This window comes from Leishmania martiniquensis, chromosome 36 (genome assembly GCF_017916325.1).
Source record: "Leishmania martiniquensis isolate LSCM1 chromosome 36, whole genome shotgun sequence".
Classification (NCBI taxonomy): Eukaryota; Euglenozoa; class Kinetoplastea; order Trypanosomatida; family Trypanosomatidae; genus Leishmania; species Leishmania martiniquensis.
In genome coordinates this window covers 1,157,501-1,184,085 of record NC_090171.1, presented here as the reverse complement: position 1 = coordinate 1,184,085, position 26,585 = coordinate 1,157,501, and the positions used below count along the sequence as shown (strand labels likewise).

The 26,585-nt window shown below is 60.4% G+C and overlaps 8 protein-coding genes across 8 annotated transcripts in view; all 8 read left to right on the top strand.

The window, feature by feature from the left end:
* Nucleotides 1-741: 741 nt before the first annotated feature.
* LSCM1_00295 (uncharacterized protein) lies at nucleotides 742-8,793 on the top strand (the record flags this gene model as incomplete). Its single annotated transcript, XM_067317947.1, has 1 exon — nucleotides 742-8,793. The coding sequence occupies one exon, from the start codon at nucleotides 742-744 to the stop codon at nucleotides 8,791-8,793; it is 8,052 nt and encodes a 2,683-aa protein (XP_067174052.1).
* A 665-nt stretch (nucleotides 8,794-9,458) lies between these two features.
* LSCM1_00294 (uncharacterized protein) lies at nucleotides 9,459-10,913 on the top strand (the record flags this gene model as incomplete). The annotated part of the gene is made up of 1 exon (XM_067317946.1): nucleotides 9,459-10,913. The coding sequence occupies one exon, from the start codon at nucleotides 9,459-9,461 to the stop codon at nucleotides 10,911-10,913; it is 1,455 nt and encodes a 484-aa protein (XP_067174051.1).
* Nucleotides 10,914-12,509: 1,596 nt separating this feature from the next.
* On the top strand, nucleotides 12,510-14,756 carry LSCM1_00293 (uncharacterized protein; the record flags this gene model as incomplete). The annotated part of the gene is made up of 1 exon (XM_067317945.1): nucleotides 12,510-14,756. One exon carries the CDS (start codon nucleotides 12,510-12,512, stop codon nucleotides 14,754-14,756), a length of 2,247 nt encoding a protein of 748 aa, XP_067174050.1.
* Nucleotides 14,757-16,206: 1,450 nt separating this feature from the next.
* LSCM1_00292 (uncharacterized protein) lies at nucleotides 16,207-16,545 on the top strand (the record flags this gene model as incomplete). Its single annotated transcript, XM_067317944.1, has 1 exon — nucleotides 16,207-16,545. The coding sequence occupies one exon, from the start codon at nucleotides 16,207-16,209 to the stop codon at nucleotides 16,543-16,545; it is 339 nt and encodes a 112-aa protein (XP_067174049.1).
* A 1,032-nt stretch (nucleotides 16,546-17,577) lies between these two features.
* LSCM1_00291 (uncharacterized protein) lies at nucleotides 17,578-17,835 on the top strand (the record flags this gene model as incomplete). The annotated part of the gene is made up of 1 exon (XM_067317943.1): nucleotides 17,578-17,835. The coding sequence occupies one exon, from the start codon at nucleotides 17,578-17,580 to the stop codon at nucleotides 17,833-17,835; it is 258 nt and encodes an 85-aa protein (XP_067174048.1).
* Nucleotides 17,836-18,469: 634 nt separating this feature from the next.
* LSCM1_00290 (uncharacterized protein) lies at nucleotides 18,470-20,326 on the top strand (the record flags this gene model as incomplete). Its single annotated transcript, XM_067317942.1, has 1 exon — nucleotides 18,470-20,326. The coding sequence occupies one exon, from the start codon at nucleotides 18,470-18,472 to the stop codon at nucleotides 20,324-20,326; it is 1,857 nt and encodes a 618-aa protein (XP_067174047.1).
* A 1,537-nt stretch (nucleotides 20,327-21,863) lies between these two features.
* Nucleotides 21,864-22,340, top strand: LSCM1_00289 (uncharacterized protein; the record flags this gene model as incomplete). Its single annotated transcript, XM_067317941.1, has 1 exon — nucleotides 21,864-22,340. The coding sequence occupies one exon, from the start codon at nucleotides 21,864-21,866 to the stop codon at nucleotides 22,338-22,340; it is 477 nt and encodes a 158-aa protein (XP_067174046.1).
* Nucleotides 22,341-24,122: 1,782 nt separating this feature from the next.
* Nucleotides 24,123-26,585, top strand: part of LSCM1_00288 (uncharacterized protein) — a gene marked incomplete at both ends in the record, with an annotated part of 3,294 nt that continues 831 nt past the window's right edge. Inside the window, one exon of the mRNA XM_067317940.1 lies at nucleotides 24,123-26,585. This exon is cut by the window's right edge and continues 831 nt beyond it. Coding sequence (XP_067174045.1) covers nucleotides 24,123-26,585 — 2,463 coding nt within the window.

Here is a 26,585-nt window from a genome sequence, read left to right as displayed (position 1 = left end):
GCCCTGTTGCTCATTCCAAGGCCAAGGGTAGCCTATCGAACGCGCCATGGGTGCGTCCTGGCACATCCCCCATGCCATTCCTTCCCCGACGCTCTACTCACCCCCCCGAGCCCTCTCTCTTTGTGCGGCATCGCTCCCCATGTAGATGTCTGTGTGGGTCCAACGGCGGCATATACACATCTGTAAGCATCTTCTTCAAGGCTGCGCGCCGGCCAACCTTGCCTCCTCCTCCCTTTTCTTTGCACGCCTCATTCGTTGCTGACCAGGAGACGCTCTTCGCGCTCTGCCTCTCTCGCCCCATCGCCTTTGCTGCGTCACTCCTCGTTCTGCGCATCCGTTGGCACAGGCACCGCCAGCGAAGGCTCTTTTTCACAGCACCTTGAGAGATAAGAGGACTCTTTGCCCGGAAGAAGGAGGGCCCCTTTCTTATTTTCCCTCGGTGCTACGACGTTCGGTTGCATGTAAACTAGCCACAGCAGAGTACGAGTCGCTCGTGTGCACGGCCGCTTCACCGCCCCACCACCACCACCGCACCCCGAGCTGCTTTGCTCGCCTCCCCTTTCGCTTTCGTTTTTTTTCTCCCTTCGGTTTATTCTTTCCTTGGAAAGCAGCAATCACGTAAGGCCTTTGCCCCCACCTCACCCCCCCCACCCCACACACACATACACCACCAACACCACCAGACGGACGCACACGCGAACCCTTCACCCATCAGCACCGCCCCTCCAAGCAGCTACGTACATGAACCCCATTTTTGTTCTCATTCGACCGCACGCATGGTCACCAGCTGTCGCTGATCGCGTACGCACACGCCTGACGGACTCTGGTGCGTGCGTCGATGCCGAAGACACTGTCTCTACAAGCACGTTGCTGTGCACGTCAACTGTAGAACGGCACTTTGGCCGCACCCACTATTGGGCCTCATCGCCGACGGACGTTGTCCTGCGCCACCCGCTCTGCGCTCGGTATGATGCCTCCGGGGAAGGGGAGGAGCCGCCGTTTTGCGCGGCCGAAGAAGACCTCAAGTCTCTCTTCTACCAGCGCTATGGGGAGCTCTGGGACTCCGCCCTCGATGACGGGCGACTGCGGACAGCATTTGATGTCATGCGAGCAGACAACGTTTCCGCAGCGGAGCTGTCGTCGCGCTGCAGGTCGGCGGGTGATGACGCTGTGCTTGTGTTGCCGTTGGGCCTGAGAATCACCAGGCTCTTTAGCTCCGGCGAAAGTGGACGCGCTGCGGCGCTGCACTATGTCGTGAATGGGACCTACCCTGCGGAGCGAGAGACGTTTCTGCGGGGGAGTGGCGGTGCCAACGGCTCCGCCGCCTATTGCTGGTGGTGTGCGGCCTCGCTGCCCTCGCAAGACACACAAGAAGCGTCGCAGGAAGTCATGGAGCGAAAGCTTCGGTTGTCGCGCATGCTTGCAGAGACGGTTTCCACGCCGGAGGGCATCGATGTCTTCACGGGCACGCTGGAGGCGCTGGCGTGCCGCGCATGCTGGATGCATGTGCCGCTTTGCGATGACCCGTTTGTCCGGCTGCTGCTTCAGCGCGGTCTACCGCTCCCCTGGGTGGCCGCGATCCTGCGCAGCCCGGCGCTACACGAGCGCGGCAACTTTACGGAAGTGTCGGACATGGTTGCTGGCAAAGACGAAGAAGGTGCAGCTGCCACCCTTGTGGCCCTGTATGATGCGCTGCACACTCCCGACTGTGTCGAAGGGGACGGAAACGCGGCGGATTGCGCCGCTCTTCTCTACGACTGGCAAAACGGGTGTGCGAGTGTGGCTACCACAGCATCAGCGGTGCCACTCGCCGAGGGCCCGGCCCCTGCTCGCGTCTATGCAGTGGCCCTCATCCACCCTCGCCTGTGGTCGCGCAAAGAGCTTGTGCAGTCTCTCGAAGCGAAACTTGACCAGCTCAAAGTGCGTGTCGAGGCAGTGCGTGAAGTCTCCGCAGAGGAGCTGGCTGCAAAGCTGGATCTTCACCACGGAAATGTAGCACGCTACGCGCTGGACCAGGAGGCGCTCCGCCGATTCACGGTCGATGAGGACAAAGACATCAGTGCCGAAGCGACGGCTCTTTTCGAGAAAAATTGCGGCCTTCCTTGGGAGACCGCCATGCAAGAGGGCCGCATTTGGAGCGCCACGCTCGCCGAGAACCTGCTTGGCGCGGAGCTAGCTGGTGCGGTACTCAAGCACTGCGCGACGAGCGCGTGCACGACTCACCAATTATCTACCACTCTGTCAATCACAGAGCTATCGCGAGAGGCGCTCATGACGCAGCTGAATTCAGAGTGTTCGGTGGACGCTGTTTCGCCAGCGGAGGACTTTACAAGCCTGCCAGGCAGCCAGAAGGGGGCGCGGAAGCTGCACCGCCCCTATAGCCTCACGTCAGAGGCCTACTTCGTCGTCAACGCCGCGTACGCAGTTTACCGCTGTGACGTGCTCAGAACCTCCCCAACCTCACGCATGCCCGGGCGCGTCGGTGAGCTGTGGCAGCTTTCATGGCGAATCGACGCCGAGCGACAGGACATAGCTGAATGGTGTACTGCTGTCTCTGAGGCCCTGCTCGGCGAAGGCCATGGTGAAGCCTCAAGTATTGAAGGCGCCACGTCTCACGCGACTGCCTTCACAGACTCCGCGCGTGCGGCGTGTCCCCTTTTTCAGGTATCCACCAGCCCCTTTGTTGCGATGCGGGCGCGTCATCTATGGTGGGGCATCCCGTACGAGCATGATGCAGTCAGTCGAGACCTGGTGTGCTCACAGGGGCGATCGTGGGTGACACTCCACCCGTCGTTGAGTCCGTCCAGGGCAGCGGAGCCTGCTGTGCAGGAGGCGGTGCTCGCGCTTCTTCCGCCGGTAGCGACTACCGCAGAAGCTATCAAGCTCGCACTGGCCACACTCGAAGAAAGTGGCGTTTCTGTTATCGAGGAGGCGGACCTCTTCGGCTGTGCTGCCTGCGACTACGTCTTCCACGGCAGCACCCCGTTGGCAATGGCTCGGCAGCTGGCGCGAGAAACCGGGGCCGGCTTGTGGGCACTGTTGTCGGACGACGTTCGGGGAGCCTTCAGGGCTGCTGCGGAAGCCCTAGCCGGCGAAGCTGCTCAGCGGTTCGCTCCCGCTAGCCTCTACGGCGGCGCCGTGGTGTGTGCCACGCTGCACATTTCACTGGACACGCTGGAGGCGGAATGGCGCCGCACCAAGCCTCTCTGCGTCGGTGACAACTGTTGGCTCGGGTACCTTGCCTCCTACGAGGTTTGGGTGGTGAACGGTCACATTCCGCTTTTGGAGCGGCGCTACCACGCAGAGGCAGAGCGCGTGCATCTGCTTCGGGTTCAGTGGGACGCATCTGCCGCCTCTCTGGACAAAATGCGGGACTTGCTCGTTGGCCAATGGAGTAACGGCAGCGAAGGAGAGGCGGGCGGTCGCGGTAACACCGCCGCGGGATCGCTGACCCGATTGTTCTCCCGCGTCGCCGATCGTAGCCCCGCAAACGCGATACGTCTTGCAGGCGAGCCGCTGTTCACATTCTCCTCCACCGTGTTTCACGCGCTAGTTGATGTGGTGCGGTGGCCGTGGGAAGGCCCAAGCGGACCGCTGAGCTCTGATGTGGCGCTAGAAGATTGGCTTATGCGGCAGCCGAGCGTGCAGCACCTGCTACAGCGAGGTGCATCCACACTCGGCATCGTGGTTCAGCAGGTGCGCGAAGCGCTCGAAACGGTGCTGCCACCGTCGGTATCGTTACCCCAATCCTCACCCTCCACCCCTCGCTGGACGTCACGCTTGGCCCAGTCACAGCGGGCCGCGGAGCTTCACCATGGTTTTATCTGGCTGCAGCCCTCTAGCAACACGCCTGCCGTGCGGGAGGCGGTGCCAGAACTGCTACTCGCCCATCGGGTGCGCGTCCGCGCCAGCGGGGCAGTGCCACTGCCAGTAGCCCTCCAAAGGGAGCTCCTAGATGTGTTGCACGACCCGTTCTTCAAGAACGCATGCGTTCGCAGGGCCGCCGAGGTGCCCATTACCGACGCTGAGGCGCAAGCCTTCGCGCGGCACTTCAGCGTGGACTGGGTGAAGGCAGTGCAACTTGGGCTGGTGCTGAATGCGAAAGAGGCAGAGCAGAAGTACGGGACCGTCTGCGTGATGATGTGGTGGGAAGGTCTGGCACCCGAGCATCAGGTGAAGCTGTCTGACTCGCTCTTTGTGGGTTATATGGTCGACGAAGGTCTTTATGTGATGAACGCGCCGTACAGCTACCGACGATCCCGCCTGCATGCTGGGAGTGGCGAGGTTGTCTGGTACGCCGTGGAGTGGAGCACCGCGAACATGTCGTGGGGCCGATTCCTGAGAGAAGTGATTGGGGCCGCCGACCCAGCTGCCGCAGCTGTCGGCTCCCTGCGTCAGCACTTTGGGACGAATTGGACGCGGTACAGCCTGGCAGGGAAGCCGGACGAGATCGAGTGCGTGCTGCATGCCTCAGAGACGCCCCTCGCCGCACTCGCGGAGCGGTGTCGCTGGCTCGCACAGTCGCCGAGGCAAGACCCGTACGGCTGCTTCCTCCTTCAGTCAGGGGTGCCCCCATCGCTGCTGTCGATAATTCTTCGCAACCCCATCATGTACAATCGAACCACGGCGATTCTCGAGGAGGCATTCCGCGTGCTGCCGCAGGAGGACGTGCATGCGCTGGTGCGGCATTTGCGCGACGCACATTGCATGCGCACATTCTTGCTGCTACCGGAGAATACGCCAATCATCCCGTCAGCCGCGGCCGCCGCCACGCCGCCGCCACCGGATGCGCCACATCCGAGGGAGACGGAAGAAGAGGGCGGCGCTCCTGCAGGCCTCACGCCACTGGTGCAGCTGCGCGCCTGCCGTAACGCCGCACTCGAAAGCGCCGTTGATCCTTTTGTTGAAGGCGCCTTTGCGACGGCGCACGGACAAAAGTCGCCCTCTCCATCATCACCCTCCACGTGCTTTGCGGTCCTCTATCTGGACCCAACGTGCGCCCCCGAGCCGGAACGCCTGCCCTCGAGCGGCCGTGCTCTTCGCAGCTTTCTGGAGCAGCGACTACGCGTCAATGGTGTCCATGTTGTACACGAGCGCGTGGTAGAGTGCGCCAGCGCGGCTGAGGCATCCGTGCTCTACCGCTGTCATCACCACCGCCAGTACCGCTACGGTGTGACCATTCCAGCCACCGAGAGCCTCGCCAGCTCGCTGCAGTGGCAAATCCGCTTCAAGGAGCGATTCGGGGTGCCCTATCAGCACGCCTCGGTGGCCCTCTACAACGCAGCAGAGATGTCGCGAGTCATGCAGGTCACCGAACGTGACGCAGCGGCTCTCTGGCGCCGGAGCAAGGACCGCCACCCGCGCGACACGGTCGTCGTGGGTGAGGGGTGTGTCATTCAGCGACTGCAGCCCGGCAAGCCGTTTTATGTTATGAACGGCGATGTCATGGAGGTGGAGAAGGAATTTGTGGCGGCGCAGGCCTCTGTCGGTGTGCGAGTGTGGCTGCTTGCTTGGGACTCTGTGCGCGCAGATATGGGGTACACAAAACTGCAGCGTCTCGTTGCAGAGCTGCAAGCACCATCTGGTGCGCTGCGGCAGTGGCTGGCGCCGGAGGGATTGAATGGCAGCGTCGATCACGCGTACGGACTTGCCCCACGAGACCGCGACTCCCCTTTCCTGCATGTCTCGGAGAGCGCCCTGGCGGCGGTACGGCAGCGGCAATTGTGGTGGCGGCTACCGATATGGTCTGATCCGACAGTATGGAGGTGGACGCGCGGCGCAGCGAACGAGAAAGCGACAAGCATCAACGCCGACGTTGCGCCTTTGAGTGCCCGCGCCGTGGAATGGGCACTACAGGATCCGCTTGTCTCCGTCGCCGCTAGTGGTGACGACGGGCCTGTGTACCTGTGGGACACCGCAGTTGGCATGGATGCGCAACACGCGCGCGCCTGCATAGAGCATTACTGGGCGGCCGTGGTCGCAGATGTGCGTAACGATGACGCCACACGCAACACCGCAGTACTGACTCTGGCGCCGCCGGTCGCAACGAACAGTGCCGTCCACCACCTGGTGCGCTCTGTGCTCCTCGACAATGGCCTTCGCATAGACACCCATGGGTTCATCGCTGATCATGGCGAAGACGAGGCGACGCTCAAATCCACCGTGCAATACCTGTACCCTGAAGACTGGAGCTACGCCATCGAAGAGCCGACGGAGATTCAGCTGAGTGCCGATGAGGCGGAGCGTGTCGCGTGCACGTTCGGCATCTCGTGGGAAGCTTTGCTGGAGAGCGGCCGGTTATTGCCAGCCTCCCGCTCCACCAAGCGACTAGGCGGCATGACGGCACCGCAGCTTAGGCTGTTCATGAATAGGGCAAAGCGTTCGCTGTGGGTGCGGCCGCACCTACACATCGCAGAGCTGGGGGAGTACGGCGTCTACGTGATCAACGCCCACGTCCCGTACCTGGCTCACACCATCGCCGGCGCCATGACGCAGTACCCGTTGCCATACTACGTGGCGTCGTGGTGTCCCAGTCAGTGGAGCTGGAAAGAGTGTCTCGCGCAGGTGTTTGGCTGCGCAGAGCCCTCGCTGGCTGCGCCTGGGAGTATTCGCGGTCGTCTCTACGCCTCATGGTCGGCGCTCGGCCTGCATGCCGCGCCGGAGAGGGCCGAAGGCGGTGGCGGTGTGTGCGTAAGCGAGGGGCCCCTGCAGAGTCTGCTAAGTCGCCTGCATGTGCAATGGCCTCCGCTGGACTCCTTCGGCAGTGACGCAGTCGGGAGCGTCGTGCTTCGGCAGCCAGAGCCATTGTGTGCCACAACGGTGCTGCGTGCATGGCTTCGGAACCCAGTTGTCACGTGTGACAACCGGAGGGCGGGAGTGCTTCTGCATCTTGCCTACTGGGACACCATCGAAGTGCTACAACTCCTGGAGGCCGTTGCGGCGGCCTTCAAAGAGACGCCCGCTTCTGAAGCGTTGCTGCTCCCATCTGCTCTTGCCGCTGCGCGGAACGAGAAGCAAGATGCCGAGAGGCGCCGCGCTGCAGAAGCGGGATGGGAGGCGGTGCTCCAGCAGCGCTACGATCTCCCGCTCCTGTTGACCTCCGCGACAGCGGCAGTGACGCCGAGTACCTTAGCCGCCGATAGCACCGCAGGGAGCCCGCTACTGCACCGCAACGTCGGTACGCTGCTTTTCTTCAGCCGCCTGCTGGACCCCGCGCAGCGGGTGTTGCTGCGTCAGCACCTGCTGCAGCACGGCGTTGCCGTCACGACAGCGGTCACGTATGATGACGAGCAGCAGGAGTGCACGGCTGCCCTCCTTGATCGACTGTACGCTACGGAGGCTTTTTTTGCAGGCTGCCATAACCTCGCCGCGGTGCTGTTAGAGGATAGCGAAGTGTCCGTCGAGGATCAGGATCGCTTCAGCAGCATCTTTCGTGATGAAGTTCCGTGGCTAGAGCTACTGGCGCACTCGACGCTCTCACAGGAAGCGGAGCATGACTCGGATACCGGCGTGGTGGGCTCGGCGAGCGACGAATCGCCCCAGCTCAGGCGCATCTACAGCGCTGCGGATGCCATGAGGCTCTGGCATCTCACGCCCCATGAGCTGTGGGCTGCAATGCGGCAAGGCGTGTCAATGCGACTGTCTGCGGGGTTGGAGGTGACGCGTCTTTCCCGTACGGTGCCTGGGCGCGCGAGTGAATCGAATGGGCACGACGTGGCGGAGGACACAGGAGCGCCTTGGAAGGGCCATTACGTGGTAAACGGCTTCTACGCTGCGGTTCGTGCCTCTCTGTCGGCGCCGGCGCCAGCACCTGGCAATAATGGTACATATCGTGCCCGCGCACCGCGGTCTCTGACGAAGTGGGACGTTACCTGGGACGCACGCACGCTCTCCTGGCACGATTTCTTCCACCGCGTGATTGGCTGCGCTGATTGCGCTCAGGCCGCTCCAGCGTCTTTCAATGCGCTTCTCGCGGAATCCATTATGGGAGCAAGAGCAACGCATGCGGCAAACGAGGATGAGGTGTTGTCACCGCTGTCGTGCGTCGGAGTAATGGCGGCATCGGGGCCGTTGGCGGCGTTCGCTATCCGTCGTCGTTGGTCCTGGAACGCGGGTCATCACGACATACACCTGCCCGATCCCTTTCTGCGCACCCTGGGTGTCGCCGGCGTAGACCACGAGGTGGTTCTAAACGAAGGCTGGCTTCTCAACCCCATCATACCTGTCGCAGAGAGTACGAGGCGCCTGCATGTCTTCGACTGGACGCGAGGCTGTGACATGCCAGCGGTGCTTGATTGGATGCACCGTCTTCAGCAGACGCGCAGCCACGCTTCCATAGAGGTGGCCGAGGCGAGGGGTGCGTCGCCTGCGCCAGCAGAGACGCCTCTCGCTTTGGAGCAGAGCGCGGACGCTGACCCTGCGGCACAAACGGAAGCCGCCGAGCTGCTCCCGCCACCCCCTCCCCCACGAAAGAAGGCCCAGTTGCAGATGGCGTGGGTGCGTGATGCGCTGATGCACGCCAGCACCGATGCGGATTATGAGCGGCTGTGGCAACACTACCGGTCCCTCAGCGCGCCTGCTGACGCCGCAGGGAAGGTGGCGTCGACGCGCGAGGGAGGTGACACCATTCCCTTTGCTCTCTTCTACCGAGACTTCAAGTCTGTCGACCACTTTGGCGTCCCGTGCATCAGCCATGAATTGAAGCAGCTATTCCTTGGTATTGAGCTACAGAAGCGTGGGCGCATGTCCTACGCAGACTTGGCCCACGCCCTCGCCCTCTATCACTTGTTATAGCCATGTAGAACCGGCATAACGTGCGGTTCGCACGGGAATCAGTGCCCCACGGCTTCCCCTCCTCCCCGATCTACGGCACGTCCGTGATGTACCGATACGATATGTATGCTTCCTTGAAACGGAGAGAGGCACCTACCTCGTGGAGGTATTCACTTAGGCGTATACGGCACACGCAGCTGTGTCTGCATGCGTCTCGCCCCCGCTTCTCCTATGGGTTACTTCGTTTACGTACGTGTCGCTTCACTGTACATAGCACCTCTGGACGCGCACGTGCGCACATCCACTGTTTCATGTACCACCGCATTGGAGAGGGGTGTTGTGCTGGCTTTCCGTTGCATAAGAGCTCACAACGCCTCGTGGGCAACGACAGCATTGCTGCGCCGTCCGTCTCCCTTCAACTCTTCTTGCTGTTCGCCGTATGGCCTCCCTCCCGCCCCTCTCCAAAGGGTTACCTTGGAGGAGAGACATGGAAGACTTGGGACTGACGGCGACCTCAGTTACTCCACTTCTCGCTCCGCATGCACCCACTCCACCCCAGGGTCCATGCTCGTCCGTTACATGTTAGTCTTCCTACCCACCCACCCCCGCTGGTGTCACCCCCTTCACCTCTGTGCCCTCACGCCATCGGCTTTTTCGTACTTGGCTGTATCCGTGTAGACACCACGATGGCCAACACGCCCACTTTCCAGGACTGCCCCCATGCGTTGTATCACCAACAGCTGCAGAACCACACCGAATCCCTTCTCCTCCTCTTTCTTCGCAGTTTTTGTGCAGAGGGTGCGAGTCCTGCATGCAGCGGCTACCGCGCCTCTCACCTTCGAACCATCGCACAGGGGCTCTATGTCTTGCAGATGGTCCAGTGCAGCGCCGCCTCGCGTCGAGAAGAAGAGACGTCCTCCTCGCTTCTTCCGACAGGCGGTGGCACAAGACATCTCGGCGTGTGCACGGAGCGTGATTTGTACTACCGCAACCCACCGCTCTTTGCGCCGCAAGGGCAACGCGCAGCACACGCCAGTGTCGAGCGGTTATGCAATTGGTTGGAAGTTGTGGCGCGTGCGCCTCCTCATCAACAGTGTGGCATGGAGCCTGGGTTATCCGCGCTCTTTCGAAGTCCTCGCCGCCTCCTGTCGCGGCTGTTGAAAGGAGCACAGTGCGCGGCACCCTTGAAGCCGCTCTACACGCGGGAGTCTCTCGGTTTTACAGCCGCGGGCCGGAGTCTCTTAGCCGGCGCAGTGATACTAGAGCTGTGTGACCCGGCGGAGATGATTGACGTCTCCGCGCGCGGCTCTGCGGGCATCACGCTAACGTATCCCCTCGCAGCCCGCATGGTGGGGTGTCGGGAGGCGGGTAGCTGGCAATCAGCGCGCGACGGCGATTCATCAAGGCGACCGTGTAAGCTGATTTTAATTGAGAAGGAGAGTACTCATCATGCTATCCTGCAATCTATGGCGAAGGGCCAAGCTCCGCACGCTCACTCGTACGTGCTTCTCTGCACGAAAGGGTACCCGTGCGTCGCTGCGCGGCAGTGGCTGCGTCGTGCTCATGCTCTGTGGCCCTCCCTGGAGCTCTACATCATGGTGGATGGAGACCCTCACGGGCTGTGTATTGCACTGACACTCATGGGCCTGCTTGGCTCTAAAGGAAACCCGCCGCCTATCGTGTCCTCTTCCTCCCCCTTTGGTACGGCGCCTGTATCGGCAGGGGCGGAAAGGGTCAAGAAGCTGCTTCCGCTCCGCTTCCTTGGTGTGTGCCCTTCCCTCGTGTGGGGCTGCCGTGCCCAGAGCGAGGCGTCTCTCCACGCCGGTATCCTCGGTGACCCCGTTTCCTCACAAGGTATTCCTCTCACGGCGGACGACGTGCAGGTACTAAAGCGGATCGCTGCAACCCTGAAGGCCGCGTTGGCATCCGCGCCAGGGCCCTCAGAGAGCGCTAAGCTACTTAGTGAGTGCTGTAGAGCCATCGTACGCCACACACTCCAGCGTGTGGACAAGGAGGTGGAGTGGATGCAGCGATCCCGGATCAAGTGCGAGCTTCAACTCGCCTGTTCTCCTCTCGGCCCACTAGCCTTTATGGAGCAGCACGTGCAGCGGTGCGATGCTGAGCTGAGTGAAGGATGCTAAGCTCCCTTCATGTGTGTTTTTTGCGTATGATGGCGCTCTGCTACACCCAACCGCTTTTTTTTCCGGTTTCATATTTCGATTCTGCTATCCCCCTAGTCAGGAGCGTGTGCCCATCGTTGCAGCAGCCACAGTAAGGGCAGCCCCTGCACCGCGGAACCTCTGCTTTGTGTCGATTCTTCGATATGCGCCGAAGGCGGAACATGAAAGAAAGGGCGGAAATCGTGCGTCAGCTGGGTGAGGCACCGGACGGTAACACCCATGTGGGTGTCCTCGCTTGAATTTGGCGCTCCGCGTGCCCCTCCCCCTCCTCGCGTGACACAAAACATTCGCCGGTGGCACTCCCTCTCTATGTGCCTGTGTCCTCGCTTCACATGTGTGCGCGCGCCTTCATTCCTCAACTCCCTCTTCGCACCACGTTCCTGTCTCCCTCCGCTTTCTCACGCGCGCATTCAACTGCTACGAAGGTGCTGATAGCATAACGGTGTGTGTGTGTGCGCGCGCGCGTTAGGGCGATCGTGCGAAGCTGCTGCTGCTCCTCCTCCCTCCCCTCTCCACGCCGCCCTCACACGAGGCAGCTCATTTGCACAAGCAGAGCATCTCTCTCCCACACGCCTTTTCTCCTCCGCCGCTGCTGCTGCTATTTGCTCTTGTCTTGTAAGGTGCAAGCGTGGCACAGCGGAAAGCAAGAGAAAGCCGTAGTGGACTCGCTCAGTCCTTCGGTGAACGCAAAAGGGCGGTGATTTTTCTCCCTTTGGCACACACGCATATCCATCTGAGCGCACCTTCACATTGGCGCCTCCATCACCACCACCACCACCCCCTGCCCCGCCCACTGACTGCCCCTCGGCCATTGCTCTATCGCTCTGGCCATAGTGTCTGTGAGCACGCTGCTTCGTGTGTGGAAGGTGAGTGGGTGTATGGAAGGGGGGAAGCGCGTTCCGGTCTTCCTTTCGTCCTTCGTAGAGAATATCGAAGCGCGCCTCTCTTTCTCGCGCCTACTGGCACACATACACGCACACTCGCACCCATCGGCCTTACCGCAGGCTCCTGTACCCCTTCCCCCTCCCGTCCTCCCCTTTTTTCGCAGGTTTGCTTCCGTTGGGGCGCTCTCCACCCTCTCCCTCCCTCTGTCCCTGTGTTTGTTTGTGTGTGCGCGTGCGTGCGTGTTTCGCTTTCTCCCTCTCTTCACTCCCTTCACTCTTCCGTCCGCCTGTAGCACGCATAGTCCCGCGTATCTTTTATTTCTTGAACTTGCTGCCCTACCCCTCTCTCCTGCGCTTCTTCTCCTATTCTTCCTCAGTCATCACCATTGTTCTCTGCCTCTCCTCTGACATGCTAAAGCCGTCCTTGCGCGTGGCGTTGCCCTCGCTGAAGATCTTTTGCACTGCTGGTGTCGCTTCCCGCGAGCTCTGCCTCGCCGATTTTCGTTCACTTCTTACGAGTGCGAGCGGTGCGCCTGAATGCGTTACAGAAGAACTGTAGTCTGCCGTCTATCTGCCTTCTGTGAAGTTGCTTTCTTCCGTTGCACCATCCACGTGTCGCGGAGAGTATTCCCACTGCGCCATCACGCGCACACAAGCAAGCACCTTGCACGCCATGTCTGCGATTCGCGCACGCTCCCGGCATAGGGACCAGCCTCCCTCGTCTTCGCGTTGGTGGTACTATGAGGGCGAGGTTAATGGGCGGCCGACAAGCGAACGCACGTCTCACTCGACGCCTCATCGGTGCTATTCTTCGCCGCAGCAGAGGTCGCACCACAGCCGTGGCGTGTCGAGCCCGCGCCAAGGACTTGGTCGCTTCGCGCGAGAGCCGTATCGTTGCCCCATGGATGACTATACGCCAGAGGACGGCGCTCTGCCTCTGCGTCGGCAGAGCACGCAACCACCACGCCGCCGGAGCTCGCCCACATCTCACCTTAACGGAGACTACGAGCAAAAATGGGTCTATCACCGACGCGCTGTAGAGCCGACGAGTCCTCGACGTCACTTGACAGAGCGCAAGCGGTACTCGTCGCCTCGTCACGCCGCACCTGTAAACCATACTTCAAGTACCGCTCCCGCGGTTGCCGAAAATGGCAAACGAGCGCCTCCGCGTCGATCTGCTCGCGCGTCCCCTAACGGCTCCCCTCGCCGTAGTCATCGTCAGCGCGAGGCATCGCAACTTGGTCATGACAGTGGGGTGCGCATCTTTCGTCAACGTCACGGTCATTCCTCTGCAAGCCCGCACCGCTCACACGGCCCTGTTGGCTCGCCTAGTCGCCACGAGCACCGCGCCCCATCCTCACATAGGCCCCGGCATGCGTCTACCGACCCACAAGCACGCAGCCCCCGGGGCAGTGCCCAACGCCACCGTCACTCCGGCAGGGCACGTCCAGCATCCCCTGCACTCGCGACGGAGGCAACACGTCGGCATGACCCGCTGCGGCACCGCAGTTCCTATCATGGAGAGGTGGCTGCCAAGAGCGAGGCAACACCACATCGCTCTCGTAAGCACAGTCGATCGAAAAGGGACTGCAGCGCAGAGAAAGAAGCTTACAGCCCGGCGCGGCACGCCAGTGCGCACCGCAGTCGCAGCTCTCGGCCAGAGTCCCGGCGCCATTCTGAGCGGCGCCGTCGCCAGCATCATACCGCGACTCCTGAGTCTGTGAGAGAGGGAAGCCGCCACTCTTGCCACATACCCCTCCTGCACACACTATCAGAAGACCGGTACGCACTCCTGCCGCCTTCAACCGAGTCCAAGCATGTTCGCTCCGCAGCCAACAGCCACACGCATGCTCGCCCTCGCTCCGGCTCCTACATTGAAGTGATTAGCGTACACTCGGCGCGTCAAGGGTCGACCAACGGGTGGTCGCACTCCCACTCCAGCGCCCCCCACTCACCTCGCCGGCCCCGCGAAGACAGTCCGGCGGTTGTAATTTCTAGTCCACGAGGGCAGAAGATTATGCAGCGCATCGACTCAACACGCCACTGGATACAGAAGATGAAGGAGGAGGTGAAGAAGGACCGTGAGAGTGTGCTTCAGGAAGGGGAGGGTGCCGCACACGAGCGCTCAGCCAGGCGCAGCCTGCGTAAGGAGCACCGCGATTCAACCACACGTGCCGAGAGCGCACGGCGGCACCGCACCTCGTCCGCAGGCTCGCGCAGGGAGACACAAGCAGCTGCCCCGCAGCCCGCAAGCGCAGATGCGCAGGTGGCAAGCCGTCGGTACGCGTACCAGGCAATTCCGGTGGGGGTCTCCTCAGACGAGCCTCGCCGTGCATCCGAGCAGCCAGCGCCGCCGACGCACGGAACGCTTCATAATAGCAGCCGTCGGTCAGCCGAGACTACCTCTGTGCGTGGCCCAACTCCTCGCACCCCGACTCCGAACCTCGACCCGCGCGGGGCAGCGGTGGGCACCGTCGAAAGCTCACGCGAGGGGGGAGTCGACTCTCCGATCTTCTTCATGTCCTTCCTGGATGGCAACACGTTCGACAGCACCGCAAGACTATGCCAGTACAACGTCGACCTCGCTGACAGCCTTAGCGACGAGCATCTGGGCATTCTGAGAGCAGCGGTTTTCGACAACAATGAAGAAGCGTTTGCAGAGCTGCTTTACGGTGATGATGTAGAGGCAGAGATCGGTGACGTCGCCGCGACACTGGGCCCTAGCGAAGATCCAGTCGTGCAGCGCGAACTTGTCTTGCTCCAGCGGGCAGCTGTGAGGCGGTTCAACGATAAGTGTGCCAAAGCACTCCAGATGCTCTTGTCGGCGGATGGTGGTCTAGGAGAGGCGGTGCAGGTGGCCGCTTCACAGCGGGAACGTCAAGCCTACCAAGTGGAAGGGCCTGCGATGGTTGTGTCATGAAGCCCCCCCCGAGAGGGAGGGGGGGCGTAGGTGAACAATGGTGACGGCTCCGTTTCGACGGAAAGAGAGGGGGCGGATAAGAGACACGCCACTCCTTTCAGCTGCGAAAGCGCTTGTGCTGCCGCTATTTCTGTGGGTACGTTGTCGTTGATTCTCGATCGAATCTTTGGCGGGGGTACCCTCGTGACTCTTTCTGACTTTCCCCCCTCCCTCATCCTCCCCGTTCCGCCCCCCCCCAACACTTCCTTCCATGCACTGTATGTCTCGCTATCTATGAGTGAGGCCCATATGTTTTTGAGGCCATTGCTTGCTTTTCTTTTATGTCCGTGCCCCCCCCGCCACACCATACCCAAGTGAACGCACACACCTTCGCACGTGTACGAAGGAGGGTGTGCACATATGGAGGGTGAGAGGGGTGGAAGGAAAAGTCTTTCGCCTGCTCAGAGGCCATGGGGAGGGGGGAGGGGCCATGGGAGGCAACGTTCGAGGCGGACGGAAGGCAACGTATTGTCACCTCCGCTGAGATCTGTCTTCGTGTGCGTTGGTATGCTTTTGTTTTTGGCACTGTGGACCTCCCCTCGTGCCCTGCCTGTCTCCCTCCCCCCTGCCCCGCCCTCTTCTTTCCTCGTCTCCGCGTAAGAAAATGTACCGATGATAGTAGCGCTTGGCACCCCGTTGGCTGTTTCCTAGATGGTCCTTTTTGTTCCCTGCCTGTCCGTACGTGCGTGTGTGTCTTTGCGGGTGAATGCATCCTGCTGCCTTCAGTCAGTTTTTTTTTCTTGCAGAGTCACCTCCTTTTCAGATTTCGGAGTCCATTCATGTGAGAGCAGCACTGTAAGTTATACGAGTTGGGGAGGAGTGATTGATGTGCAAACAGTAGACGAATCATTAAAGGGGAGGGGGGCGTATGCACTTGAATGGGAGTAGACAGTGTCACTACACTTTTTTGAGCGCAGCAAGCCGAGAAGGAAAAAAAAGGTGTAGAATGAACGGAAGAGATGTGCTCATCAGTGTGCTGAGGGGGTGACTTGAGGGTTCTTCGGTGATTCCAGCTTGGCACCCGTTCATGATCCGTACACTGGTGCGCTCTCAGGCGGAGGAAACGTTTACGAAGGATTGCCAGAGCTCTTTCGACGATACGGATCTGTGCTTCTCCTCCTTCTACCGCTCTCTCCCGCCTCCGCTTCTTCCTTTTTGCGTACGCAGACTGGCGGTGGACTCTATCCGCACTCAAACACTCACACGCCTTTAATCCCCCACTCAGGCAGCGGTCCACATAGCAGTTGTGTTACGCGTTGGGGGGGCTCAAGGTGGGAAATCGCCCGACAAGGGATCATCGAGCCTTCTGCCTGTAACCGCATTCAGGTCCTGTCAGCCTCATCTTTTGCATTGGCGGCTTTTCGCGTAGTTCGCGCGCGAGAGGGGCTGGTCCTTTGCCGTACTTGCTGGTATGGCTCCGACTCTGTCTCTCCGGTCGCGCCGCGGGGATTCGCGCGCGGCAGTGTCCTGGCCTCTTCTCCTCCTCTTGGTCTGTTTCCTGTTTGTCGTCTCTTCTCCAGCTGCGGCTGGAGAGGAGGGAAAGGTGACCTGCGCTTTCTGCCAGGAGCGCGGATACCCCTACCTATGCCAAGCGACGATGGCGAGCGGCATTTGCTTCAGAAACTCGGGTGAAATGAAGTGCAAGGAGAATAAATGCACGTGCTGCCGCCTGGTCGACGCGGCTGGCTGCACATTCTGCAGTATGGAGGCTGAGTGGGACGAATTCGATGACAGTGAAGAAGATCTCTGAGTATCCCTTACATTCCACATGGCGCACTTTCCTCTCGCACAGCTCGCATGCATGTGCACCAGTGCGCTTCCTCTGCGTGAAGGGACATCTGCAACGCAGCGAACCCAATAGACGCGCCCTTGAACGCAAGCACTGCAAGAAAAGCACAAGCGGCGGACAAAAGAGTGCGGTATGGCCTCCTCCCTTCGCGGAGCAGCGCAGGTCATACCCGCGCGCTTGGCTCTCCGTCTATTTTTACGCCCTTTTTTCTCGCCTATTCTTTTTCGTTTCGCCTATTCTTTCCCTCGCTTATGGTATAGCAGAGGAGAGGGCCATGGCGAAGTGGCATGAAGAAATATCCCCTCCCCCCCCCGCTTACTGATCATGGCAAGCGCTTCTGCCTCTCCCATTCCGAGATGAGGTAGCATGACGGAGGGAGACCCGTCAGCGTGGTGCCTCAGCGTTCCGGCACCCGCTCTCTGCGGGGAAGCCGAGAGACCCCTACGCCAGCGAATTGCCGAGCCGCCTCTGGTGGGTGCCGATGGCATCAGGCGCCTACGGCATGGGGGGGGGGGCGGAGCGATGTGGCGCTACGGAGGTCGGCGGTGAGGGGCGGCCTGCGAAGCAGGGGTTGGGCAGAGCTCGCCCGAGGGGCCGCGCTCGGGTGCCTGAGCGTGCATTGCTGTAGCAGGCGTGCCTGCGGCTGCTTCGCATTGTGCGATCGGGCCCTGTGACAGTGTCGGGAGGTGCTCGGGGCTCGGCCCCTGTTGTATGGCAGTGCATGGCTCCGCTGGACAAAACGGCCCTTATCTGATGGCGACGTCGCCGCTCTCACCTACGCTGAATCGCATCTTCGCTCCACCCTTCCGCCTCGTCGCATCGCTACCTCTTTCTCGTCTTATTTTTCGTTTGCGCGCAAAGAGGAGTGTGTGTGTGTGTGCGGCAGTGCGCGTCGTCGCAGCTCTCCGGGAGACTGTGAATCATTAGGGATACCGTTCGAAAAAAAGGCACAGAACCACTCGCTGGCGCCTTTGCTCGTTCCACTCTTCGTCGATGCACGCATCCCTCTCTTCGTATACATCTGGGAATGCCCCGAAGCAAGTAAGCACATCATGCCCTGCCATCACAGGGCAGCGCGTCACACTCAGTGCCAAGGAAGCTGCTGCGAACAGCTCGGTCGATCCCAAGGCAGCTGAGGTTGTGCGTGTTTCGCCGTTCCCTGAGCGGGTGGTGACGTTGCGCTGCGCTGGCGATAGCGCGCCCGACTGGAACGGCGTGGTCGCACAGGATCACCGTTGCCGTCAGCCATGATCCTGTTAGCGGGTGGTGTTCGCAGGCGAAGAACGGTGTGATGAAAGGACGAACCTTACCGTGCTGCGAGCCAGCAGCGCGTCGACTGTGCTCCTGTTTGAATCGCAACGTGTGTGTGTGTGCGTGCGTGCGTGTAGTGTTTCTGATGACATCTCTTTGTCGCACGCTACGGTGAGTCCGATAAAGGAAAAACGGATGGCATTTGTGCTGATGGCGGTGTCCAGCACTTACGCATGTGTCTCTCACGCATACAGTGTGCGTCACTCGCTTTCCCTTAACCCACCCCCACTTTCCCTCCTCCTCCGGCCTCCATCAGCCATCTCGAGCTGTCCGCCTTTACCCTATATAAGGGTCCACAGGAGCACATCGCTAGCTTTGTCGTGTCACTTTTCTCACACACACAAAGACGCGGCGCTGCCCCCGCCCAACCACGCCAGCGACACTCACATACGCAGACACAAACACACCGCCAACCGCCCGCTGGCAGAAAACGGAAAAAAAAAGCGAACCAAAACCAGCGATCCCGCTCTCTTGAGCTCTTCGGCCTCTCCTTCGACTGTGTCTCTCTCTCTCTCGCCCGGCAAACATTCGCACATTGCACTTGAGTACGCTTCCATGCGTGCCTCCTGCATTGATGTTCAGCAGCGCCAAGCACACGTTCAGTCAAACCAAGTACGTCGCCCAACGGGCGGCGCTCGGGTTGCATGTGATCGATGAAGTGAAGCGTTTCCGTGCGCTGGTGGCCGTGCTGTTCTGCAGCATCTGCGTCTCGCTCGTCTTCGCCTTTGACCTGTTCAGTGATGAGTTCCAAAGCCGCTTCCATCTCTCCGATGGTGATCTCTCCACCATCAGCACTGTCGGTGTTGTCTTCTGCTACTTCGTGATTCCGTATGGTGTCCTGTACGATCACACCGGCCCCTTTCCACTGCTGGTGATCGCCGGTGTGACGGCGCTCATCGGCTGTCTTGGCCTCGGGCTCGTCTTTGACGGCAAAGTCAAGGGCAACACCGCGACCATCTCCGTCTTCTACGCCCTCATGAACACGTGCAGTGGTCTCTTCGACGCCGCCTCGATTGTCACGCTGGCGGAGCTGTTCCCACGCAACCGCGGTCCTGTGATTGGATTGGCCAAAGTCATGACGGGCCTCGGCAGCTCCGTTCTCTCCTCTATCAATCGTGGCTTCTTCTCGAACAACATCAGGGGCTTCATCTACTTCATCATGGCCCTCACGGTGGCTGTTTCGCTGGTGGCCATGTTTCTCATAGCGCTCCCGCCGTACTTTGTAAACTCGTGGCGAGCCCGCCACAAGACAGAAGAGCAGACCGCCGCCCTGACGTCGCTGAAGGCCATCTACGCGAAGAAGCTCGTTCCGATGCGCCGACTTGCGTACGGCTACGTCATCGTGGTCTGCCTCGTCATTTTCTTTGCCGTCACGGCCCCGATGCTGGCGTACATGAAGGTGTCAGGGAGCGGCAAGGCGGTGGTTGGTGGCATCACGGTGGTACTGTGCATGTCGTTCTGGGTGATGGCGATGCCGATTCCCTGGCTTGATGGTGTGAACGAGCCGGCGGAGCAGCAGAGCAGCACCTACGACGCTGAGGGCGAGATGCTGGCGGTCGAAGGCAGCAAGCTGAACTGTCCGACCTCCGCGGAGCCGTTGGGGCCCGCCAACGAGCCCCTCAGCATTTCCACCGCCAGCAGCGATGACGCGCGCGCGCAGACTCTTCTCGGCGCGGAGGCCGTCATCGAGGATGGCCCGCAGGACCCTCGCTACGGTGGCACGATCTGGGAGACGCTCACGCGCCCTGATATTTGGCTCATCCTCATTACATTTGTCTGCCAGGGTGCCCTTGGTACCATTGTCATGTACAACGGCAGTACCATCTATGTTGCCCGCACAGGCCGCCCACGTACCGCTGAGCTGGGCTCCCTCTACACCCCCCTTATTGGTGTGGGCAGTGCCGTGGGTCGCATCTTAATGGGCCTGTTCGAGGCTTACGTACAGCACCAGGATCCGGGGAATCGCAAGGTATGTGTGACGATGGCCCTGCCTGTTGCCCCGATCATCGCCACGATTGCCGGTATTCTCATCCTTGTCCTTCCCGGTGACGCTCTCCTCCTTCCGTACATCCTCGTCTACTTTGAAGAGGGCGTCTTCAATGGCGTGCGTGCGCTCATCTTCCCCTGCATCTTTGCCAGCCACCATGGCATCCTGTACAACATGAGTTTCTGCACCAACGCTATTGGCGTCATCTGCTTCAATCGGTTCCTCTTCGGTCTCACTGTGGACCAGGAGCGCAAAAAGCTGGGCCACACGGTGGAGCAGGGCTGCACCTCTCGAGCGTGTGTTCAGACACCTATCATCGTCGTCACGTGCATGGCAGTGTTTGCGGCGCTCCTGGCAACTGTGGTGCACCTCCGCTACGCCCGTTTCGTGGCGCAGTGCCGCAAGGCCTCGAAGAAGACAGCCTCACTGGGGCACTTTGGGTGACACGCGAGAGAAGGCTCTGCAGAGACACACACACACACATCCCCCCCTCTCTCTCTAGTTTGTGTGTGTGTGTGTGTGAAAGATGTTTCTGTTGCGGTTCTTCACCCATCGCTCTTCCTTGAGAAAGGGACCAGAGCTGAAGCCAAACAAGCCCGTGTCTTTGCCCTTTAACTCACTTTTTTTCTTTCGTAGGAACGCAACTGTGTCTGTGCGTGTTTATAGCGCGTCCGTCCTCTCCCAATGACAAAACGGAGGGAGCGCCACATCACCGCCGACGTGTTTCTCCCAAGGCCGCCTTTTTTTTTTTGCACCAACACACCCCCACGCCTTCTCCATTTCACCCTTTCCGCCCCTCCATGGCATCCGAGTCCCGCCGCAACGGGGGCGCGTGGGAGGAATGAGCATGCGGCTATCTGTCTAAGTGTGACTGTATATGTCTTCCCATGAGTGACAGAGTGCTCCCTGCGTCTTGCATTTTCTTGCGCACCGCTCTGACAATGCCACTTCGCTCCCCCTGCCTCATAAGGCAAGATATCAGCCGTCTTCATGGATCGCATGTCTCCCAAACGCTCTTCCAAGCGCTCGAGCGACTTCTGGAGTGTGAATGATGGAGGAGAGACAGAGAATGGGAAGCAATCCTACACCTCTGGTCGGCTGAGCCAGCACTCTTTTTTTTCTTTGTGTGTGTGTGTCGTCCTCTGTTCTCTTCTCTGTTGATTTGTTTTTCTTCCTCTCTCACTCGTTAGCCTGGACACAGTAATCCACTCCAGAGCTGCGTGGAGCGGAAAACTAATAGAGCGTCTGTTGTACATTCTTCCCTCTGCTGCGTGCACCTGGGGTGTGGTTGGCTCTCTCTCTCTGCGCGCTGATGTGTTTTCCCACCTTTTTTTTCTATTTGTTCCCTCGCGTCCTTTCTTTTGCCCTCGAGCATGCCTCACCCTCACCCTCGCATGTCACTGTGTAGACAGACGCACAAGATTGCACTGCTCGCTTGCGCGCACGCAGATGTCCCCTCAGATCTCTTACTTGCTTTCGCTTGTAGTCATCTCTGGTTTGTGTAGCCCTCCGTCCAAGTATCCACTGTGCGTCACACAATAAACAGGTTTCTCTCTGGGATGCCGGCATGTGATCGTGAGGGCATAGGCACGCAGCACCAAATACAAGACATGGGGCGGGGGGCCATCCACCGCTTCAGCCATCCCCAAACGAAGAGGAAACGATTGCGTGTAGCCACAAGTCTCATCCTACCAACCGGATATCCCTTTGAGGGCCACCGCGCGCGCCCCCCCTCCTCCGCAACACCCACTCCCACACGTACGCTGCCGTCGAATCGGCATGTGCTGCACAGCACTCCTCTGCAAAATCGGCTTTTGGGACGTGCGCCTCTCCTCTCTCTCTCGCCTCTCTTTCGTTCCATACGCCCACCGCACGCGCCCCTCCACGAGCTATTCTGCCATCGTCGAAGCACGACTCTACGCAAGCAACCTTCGAAACGCTCTACATATCACACACAAACACAACAGAAGAAGTTGCATACATGCCTGCTCCAGCCGTCACCGTTCGCCGCGCTCAGCGCAGGGACATTGAGCGCATGTACGACCTCATTATGGAGCTGGCCGTATACGAGCGGGCACCCGAATGTGTGACGGTGTCCAAAGAAGAGATGGAGGAGGAGGGCTTTAGCGAGCGGCCTCTCTGGAGTGCCTTCGTGGCAGAGCTCCAAGGAGCCGACGATGTGGAGCCGCGTGTGATTGGAATGGCGCTCTACTACTACCGGTACTCCACATGGCGCGGGCGTATGCTCTATCTCGAAGACTTCGTTGTCACGGAGTTGTGTCGCGGCGTTGGAGCAGGTAAGATGCTCTTTGAGCGCGTTGTACAGCAGGCGAAGGAGGAGGGCTGTCATGGCATGGTGTGGCAGGCGTTAGAGTGGAACACGCCAGCGATCAACTTTTACAAGAGGTACGACGCCGAGATCGACTCGGGCTGGGTAAACTGCATGCTCCAGTTTTAGGAGGGTGGGCCTCGTCTGGGGAACGCACTCGAGAGAACTACGTTGCATCTTTTTTTTTCTTACCGCCATGGTCTTGGCAGTCGATCGCCCTCTCTTTCCCTTCCCCACCTCGCACAGCCCTTGCTGTGCGCCAATGTGGGTGCATGTCGCTGCGGCTGTCATATCCTTGAGTTCAAGAAGTGCTTCCGCGATGCACGCTTCCCCTAACGTTTATTTCCTTCCCTCTTTAGCTTCCGTAACTCGGCAAGCTCCTCCTTTCGGACCGGATTCTTGCACTGTAGTGGGGCCACACGCACCGTCCTCCGCTCTGGATGTGCATGTGCGAGCGTGCGCGCGCCACTGCGCTGTTGTATAACGAGGATCATTTGAATCTGTGCATCTTTTCTTCGCACCTGTCCTTGGCGACGGAGGGAGACCCGTCAGCGTGGTGCCTCAGCGTTCCGGCACCCGCTCTCTGCGGGGAAGCCGAGAGACCCCTACGCCAGCGAATTGCCGAGCCGCCTCTGGTGGGTGCCGATGGCATCAGGCGCCTACGGCATGGGGGGGGGGGGGGCGGAGCGATGTGGCGCTACGGGGGTCGGCGGTGAGGGGCGGCCTGCGAAGCAGGGGTTGGGCAGAGCTCGCCCGAGGGGCCGCGCTCGGGTGCCTGAGCGTGCATTGCTGTAGCAGGCGTGCCTGCGGCTGCTTCGCATTGTGCGATCGGGCCCTGTGACAGTGTCGGGAGGTGCTCGGGGCTCGGCCCCTGTTGTATGGCAGTGCATGGACGTGCTGAGAGAGAGATCCTTTTTTTTTTCATGGAGCGGCTGCTTTGTTGTGCGCAGGCGATTTCCCAACGTCAACGCACTTTGTCAAGGTTCACTGCTGCCGCCGGCTGCTATCCACGCGCCCCCTCTTCTGTCGGCACGCCCTATTCTTTCCTTCAGTTCCCCTATCGGCCTCCCTCCGCAGTAGCGGCTTGCGGTGGAGTTACCTGATGTCGCTGTGTGAATGTCTCTGCTAAACAAGAGAAGGCAGGCGCTCTGAAGAAAGCGTCTTGCTAAGAAAAAGGGCAACTATCTCGTCTGCATGTTCAACTGTGCGACGGTGGCGTAGTTGAACTCAGCATGGGCGAGGCAAATCCTCGAGATACCTGGAGTTGTGGTACCCTCTCCTCTCCTCTATACATGCACCTCTGCAGACGATAGCGTTGCTTTCCGCAACGTGCCCTGAATCTGTCGTGTCGCCTTGTCTGCTCTGCACTTGCCAGCATCTCGCCATGCTCAAGTGCGTGCGAAGCGGCCAGGGCGACAGCTTGAGCGCCGCTGATCTCTGCAGGTACCCGTTTGCAGTCTGAGCTCCGCCATAACGCTAACGGCGATCTCGTTGTCTTGTAGCCCTTCCATCCTCCTTTCGGATTCTTGACTGGCCGGCCTCATCCCTCAACGCACCTCTGCTGTCGGCTCCCCTTTTCTGTGATACGCACACACACACATATATATATGTACGTATATATGTATGTATGTAGTCTTTCTTTGCATTTGGTGTGGTGGTGGAGCAGAGGAGAGAGCGTGTGAGTGGGCGGGAGGTAGTCATTATGGCCCCAGAGAGGCACCAGCACGACCCTGACGCACCCCCCCGACCCTCACGTACGTCTCCCTGTGTTTTCCTTCGCCCTCCCCCTCCCTTCTCTTCTTCTGTGGTTCTCTGGCTGTCTCGTAGTAGTGTAAGTCTGCTGGCGTAGGTGCGCTCAATCACACGTTTCTGCTCATCAGCTGCGTGCTTCTGGGAGATCATCCGCGCCGAATGCGCAACGCCATCGTAGCGCGTGCGTGGAGGGGATGTGCAGCACCACGTGCGGGATGCGAGGTACGTTTCTCAGCTCCCTTGTCTGCTGGTCTACAGCAGTGCCGCTGCGCCCACACAGGGCGTCGTGCCAATGTGCCGCCTCCCTTGGCCGTAGCCGCGGTACGTCGGCGCCTTGGTTCCGCCAATGTGCACCTGCCTACTGGAAACCCACGCATTGTCCGAGCTCCGGCTGTGTCGGGCATCTCTGCCTCGTGGACAAACCTGCTTGCTCACAGCCCGACTTCCCCGGGCAGCAGCTCGCGCGTGGCGCTCCGCGAAGCCGCTGCTCTCTGTCTAGAACTCGAGACCCCAAAGTGCTATGCCGTGTACCGGCCAAGCAATTCAGGCGGCGGCGGCGACCGCCGCACATTGCCCGCGCCTGCGCTCGCAGCCCCGCAACACTTTCTTCTGCTTCTTGCCCGGTTGCGTGAGACGCTCGGAATGTCAGCGGAGGCCGCGCGCATTGCTGAGGTATTGGTAGACCTGCTGAGCAAGCCGCCTCACCCGCATCAGCCCGGCCCATGGGACCTCACGCAGCGCGAGGTGCGCGCTATCAAAGCTGCGGCGATCCAGCATGCAATGGACAGTGTGCAGGAGGGCAGCGATGCACTAGCGTGGCTGACGCGCCTTCTCCGACTGAGAAGCGCACGCGAGGGAGAGGGCGAGGAACCGGGGGAGGTAACGGATTCGGAGGCGCTGCTGTTGGCAGCTCTTCGAGAGCGCTACGGCTTGCAGAGCGGGTTGCCTGCCCCTCGGGTGCATTGCGGCGACGCTGATGGTGAGTGGCTCCTCACAAGATCTCCCGTGGTGCTCGCGGCGATAGCAGCTGCAATGCTGCGCAGCTCAACGGACGGTATGAAGGTGCAGGCGATGGAACTTTTGGAGGCTGCCGCCCTCATGCGCCTTGCGTGCATCTCCCTTGTATCTGACACAGCGGTCAGGGATTCCTCTTACCTCAGCGACGCGCAGCACGGAGCAACAGCTTTATTTGATGAAGCGGTGGCGGTGCATTGTGCCGAAGCTGCCGCCGTGCGAGGAGACGCAGAGACTGTGACGCGTCTCATCTTTCTTCTGTACCGTGCACGTGGCGCGCTGGGATTCGCTACGTTGGCTGAGCACCGACAGCAGCAGCGCAGCGGTCGCGGTAGTGAAAGAGCAGGGCGAAAGACGAGCGTTGGCCTGCTGCCTCGCACTTCATCCTGGTTCAGCTCGCGGTGGCGATGCAGGGGCAGCGACACCACGGTGGAGCAGACGCCTGTGTTCGTGGAAGATGTCGCCGACATGCGTTTCGAGCTGGCTGTGGTGCGCCTGCTGAAGAGCGCCATGCATGCTCTCCTGTACAGTCCCCAGCGCATTAGCGACCCCATCTTCTGCACGGTAAAAGAGGCACTCTCTTTGTGGGACGGGTTGAGGAGTGCAATCACCTGGCCTGGCATCGCCGCGATCGGCGCAAAGCTGCTGCGCTACCTCGCCGACCAGCACGCACGGTTGGCCACGTCCGCAGACGGAGGTGAGGGCGGCGGCGGCACCTCGGACGATGCGCACGTCCGGCGGGCGGCGCTGCGTGTATACAGCGATCTCTGCCGTGCCGCGCCGGCGCGCCAACGCACGACAGTCATGGGTGACGAGCTGAACCACTTTACTGCGCTAATGCTGCGCATCTTGTCCGCCGAGCTCGCTGTGATGGAGAGTGCTCGTATGTTGGTTCCAGTGGCAGCGACCACCACAGCAGCGGAGCAGATTTTGAGGCTCTTCGCCAACCTCTCAGGTCCCCGGGCACAAGACCCGGCGCTGCCCTATGCGCTCGCCGCCTCCCTCGTCATCTTCGCGACGACCGCAACGCAAAGAGGTTATGGCGCCCCGCGGTCTCTCCTTGCTCCCCTCGCTGCGTACCTTGAAACGCAGCCGCTACCTTACAGCTGCGTGGCTGCAACATCGGCAGAGGTGCCGGCGCATGTTGTGCTAAGCGGCAGTCTGGTGCTTCTCCATTTGTTTCTGTGGTCAAGCGTGCCGGAGGGTAAATGGGGACACGGGGACGAAGCACTGTGGCCGTTTTCGCAGCAGATGCAGCATGTCAGAGAGGCCGGTGAAGACTCGGACGCCGTCGCCGCCGCGCCAGCCACTGCAGCGGCCCACCGCATCACTGCGTGGCTGAAAGTTGCTGGAAGTCAGCAGCGGTCACTTCTATGGCTACTGCTGCTCTCCGCTAAGCGAAGCGACACGCCGTGGTGTAGTGCGGTCGTCAACACACTTTCCAGTCCCGCCTCCTCCACCGTTGTCAGCAGCGTCGTCAGCTCTGTCTACGCTCAGCTGCCGCAAGCGGAGCTGAATAGCGTGTTGGCGCTGCTCTATGCATGCGGCAACAACGATAACCCAGCACTTGCCAGTGAGACACTAGATGGTGTTGTGAGCGCGTCCTTG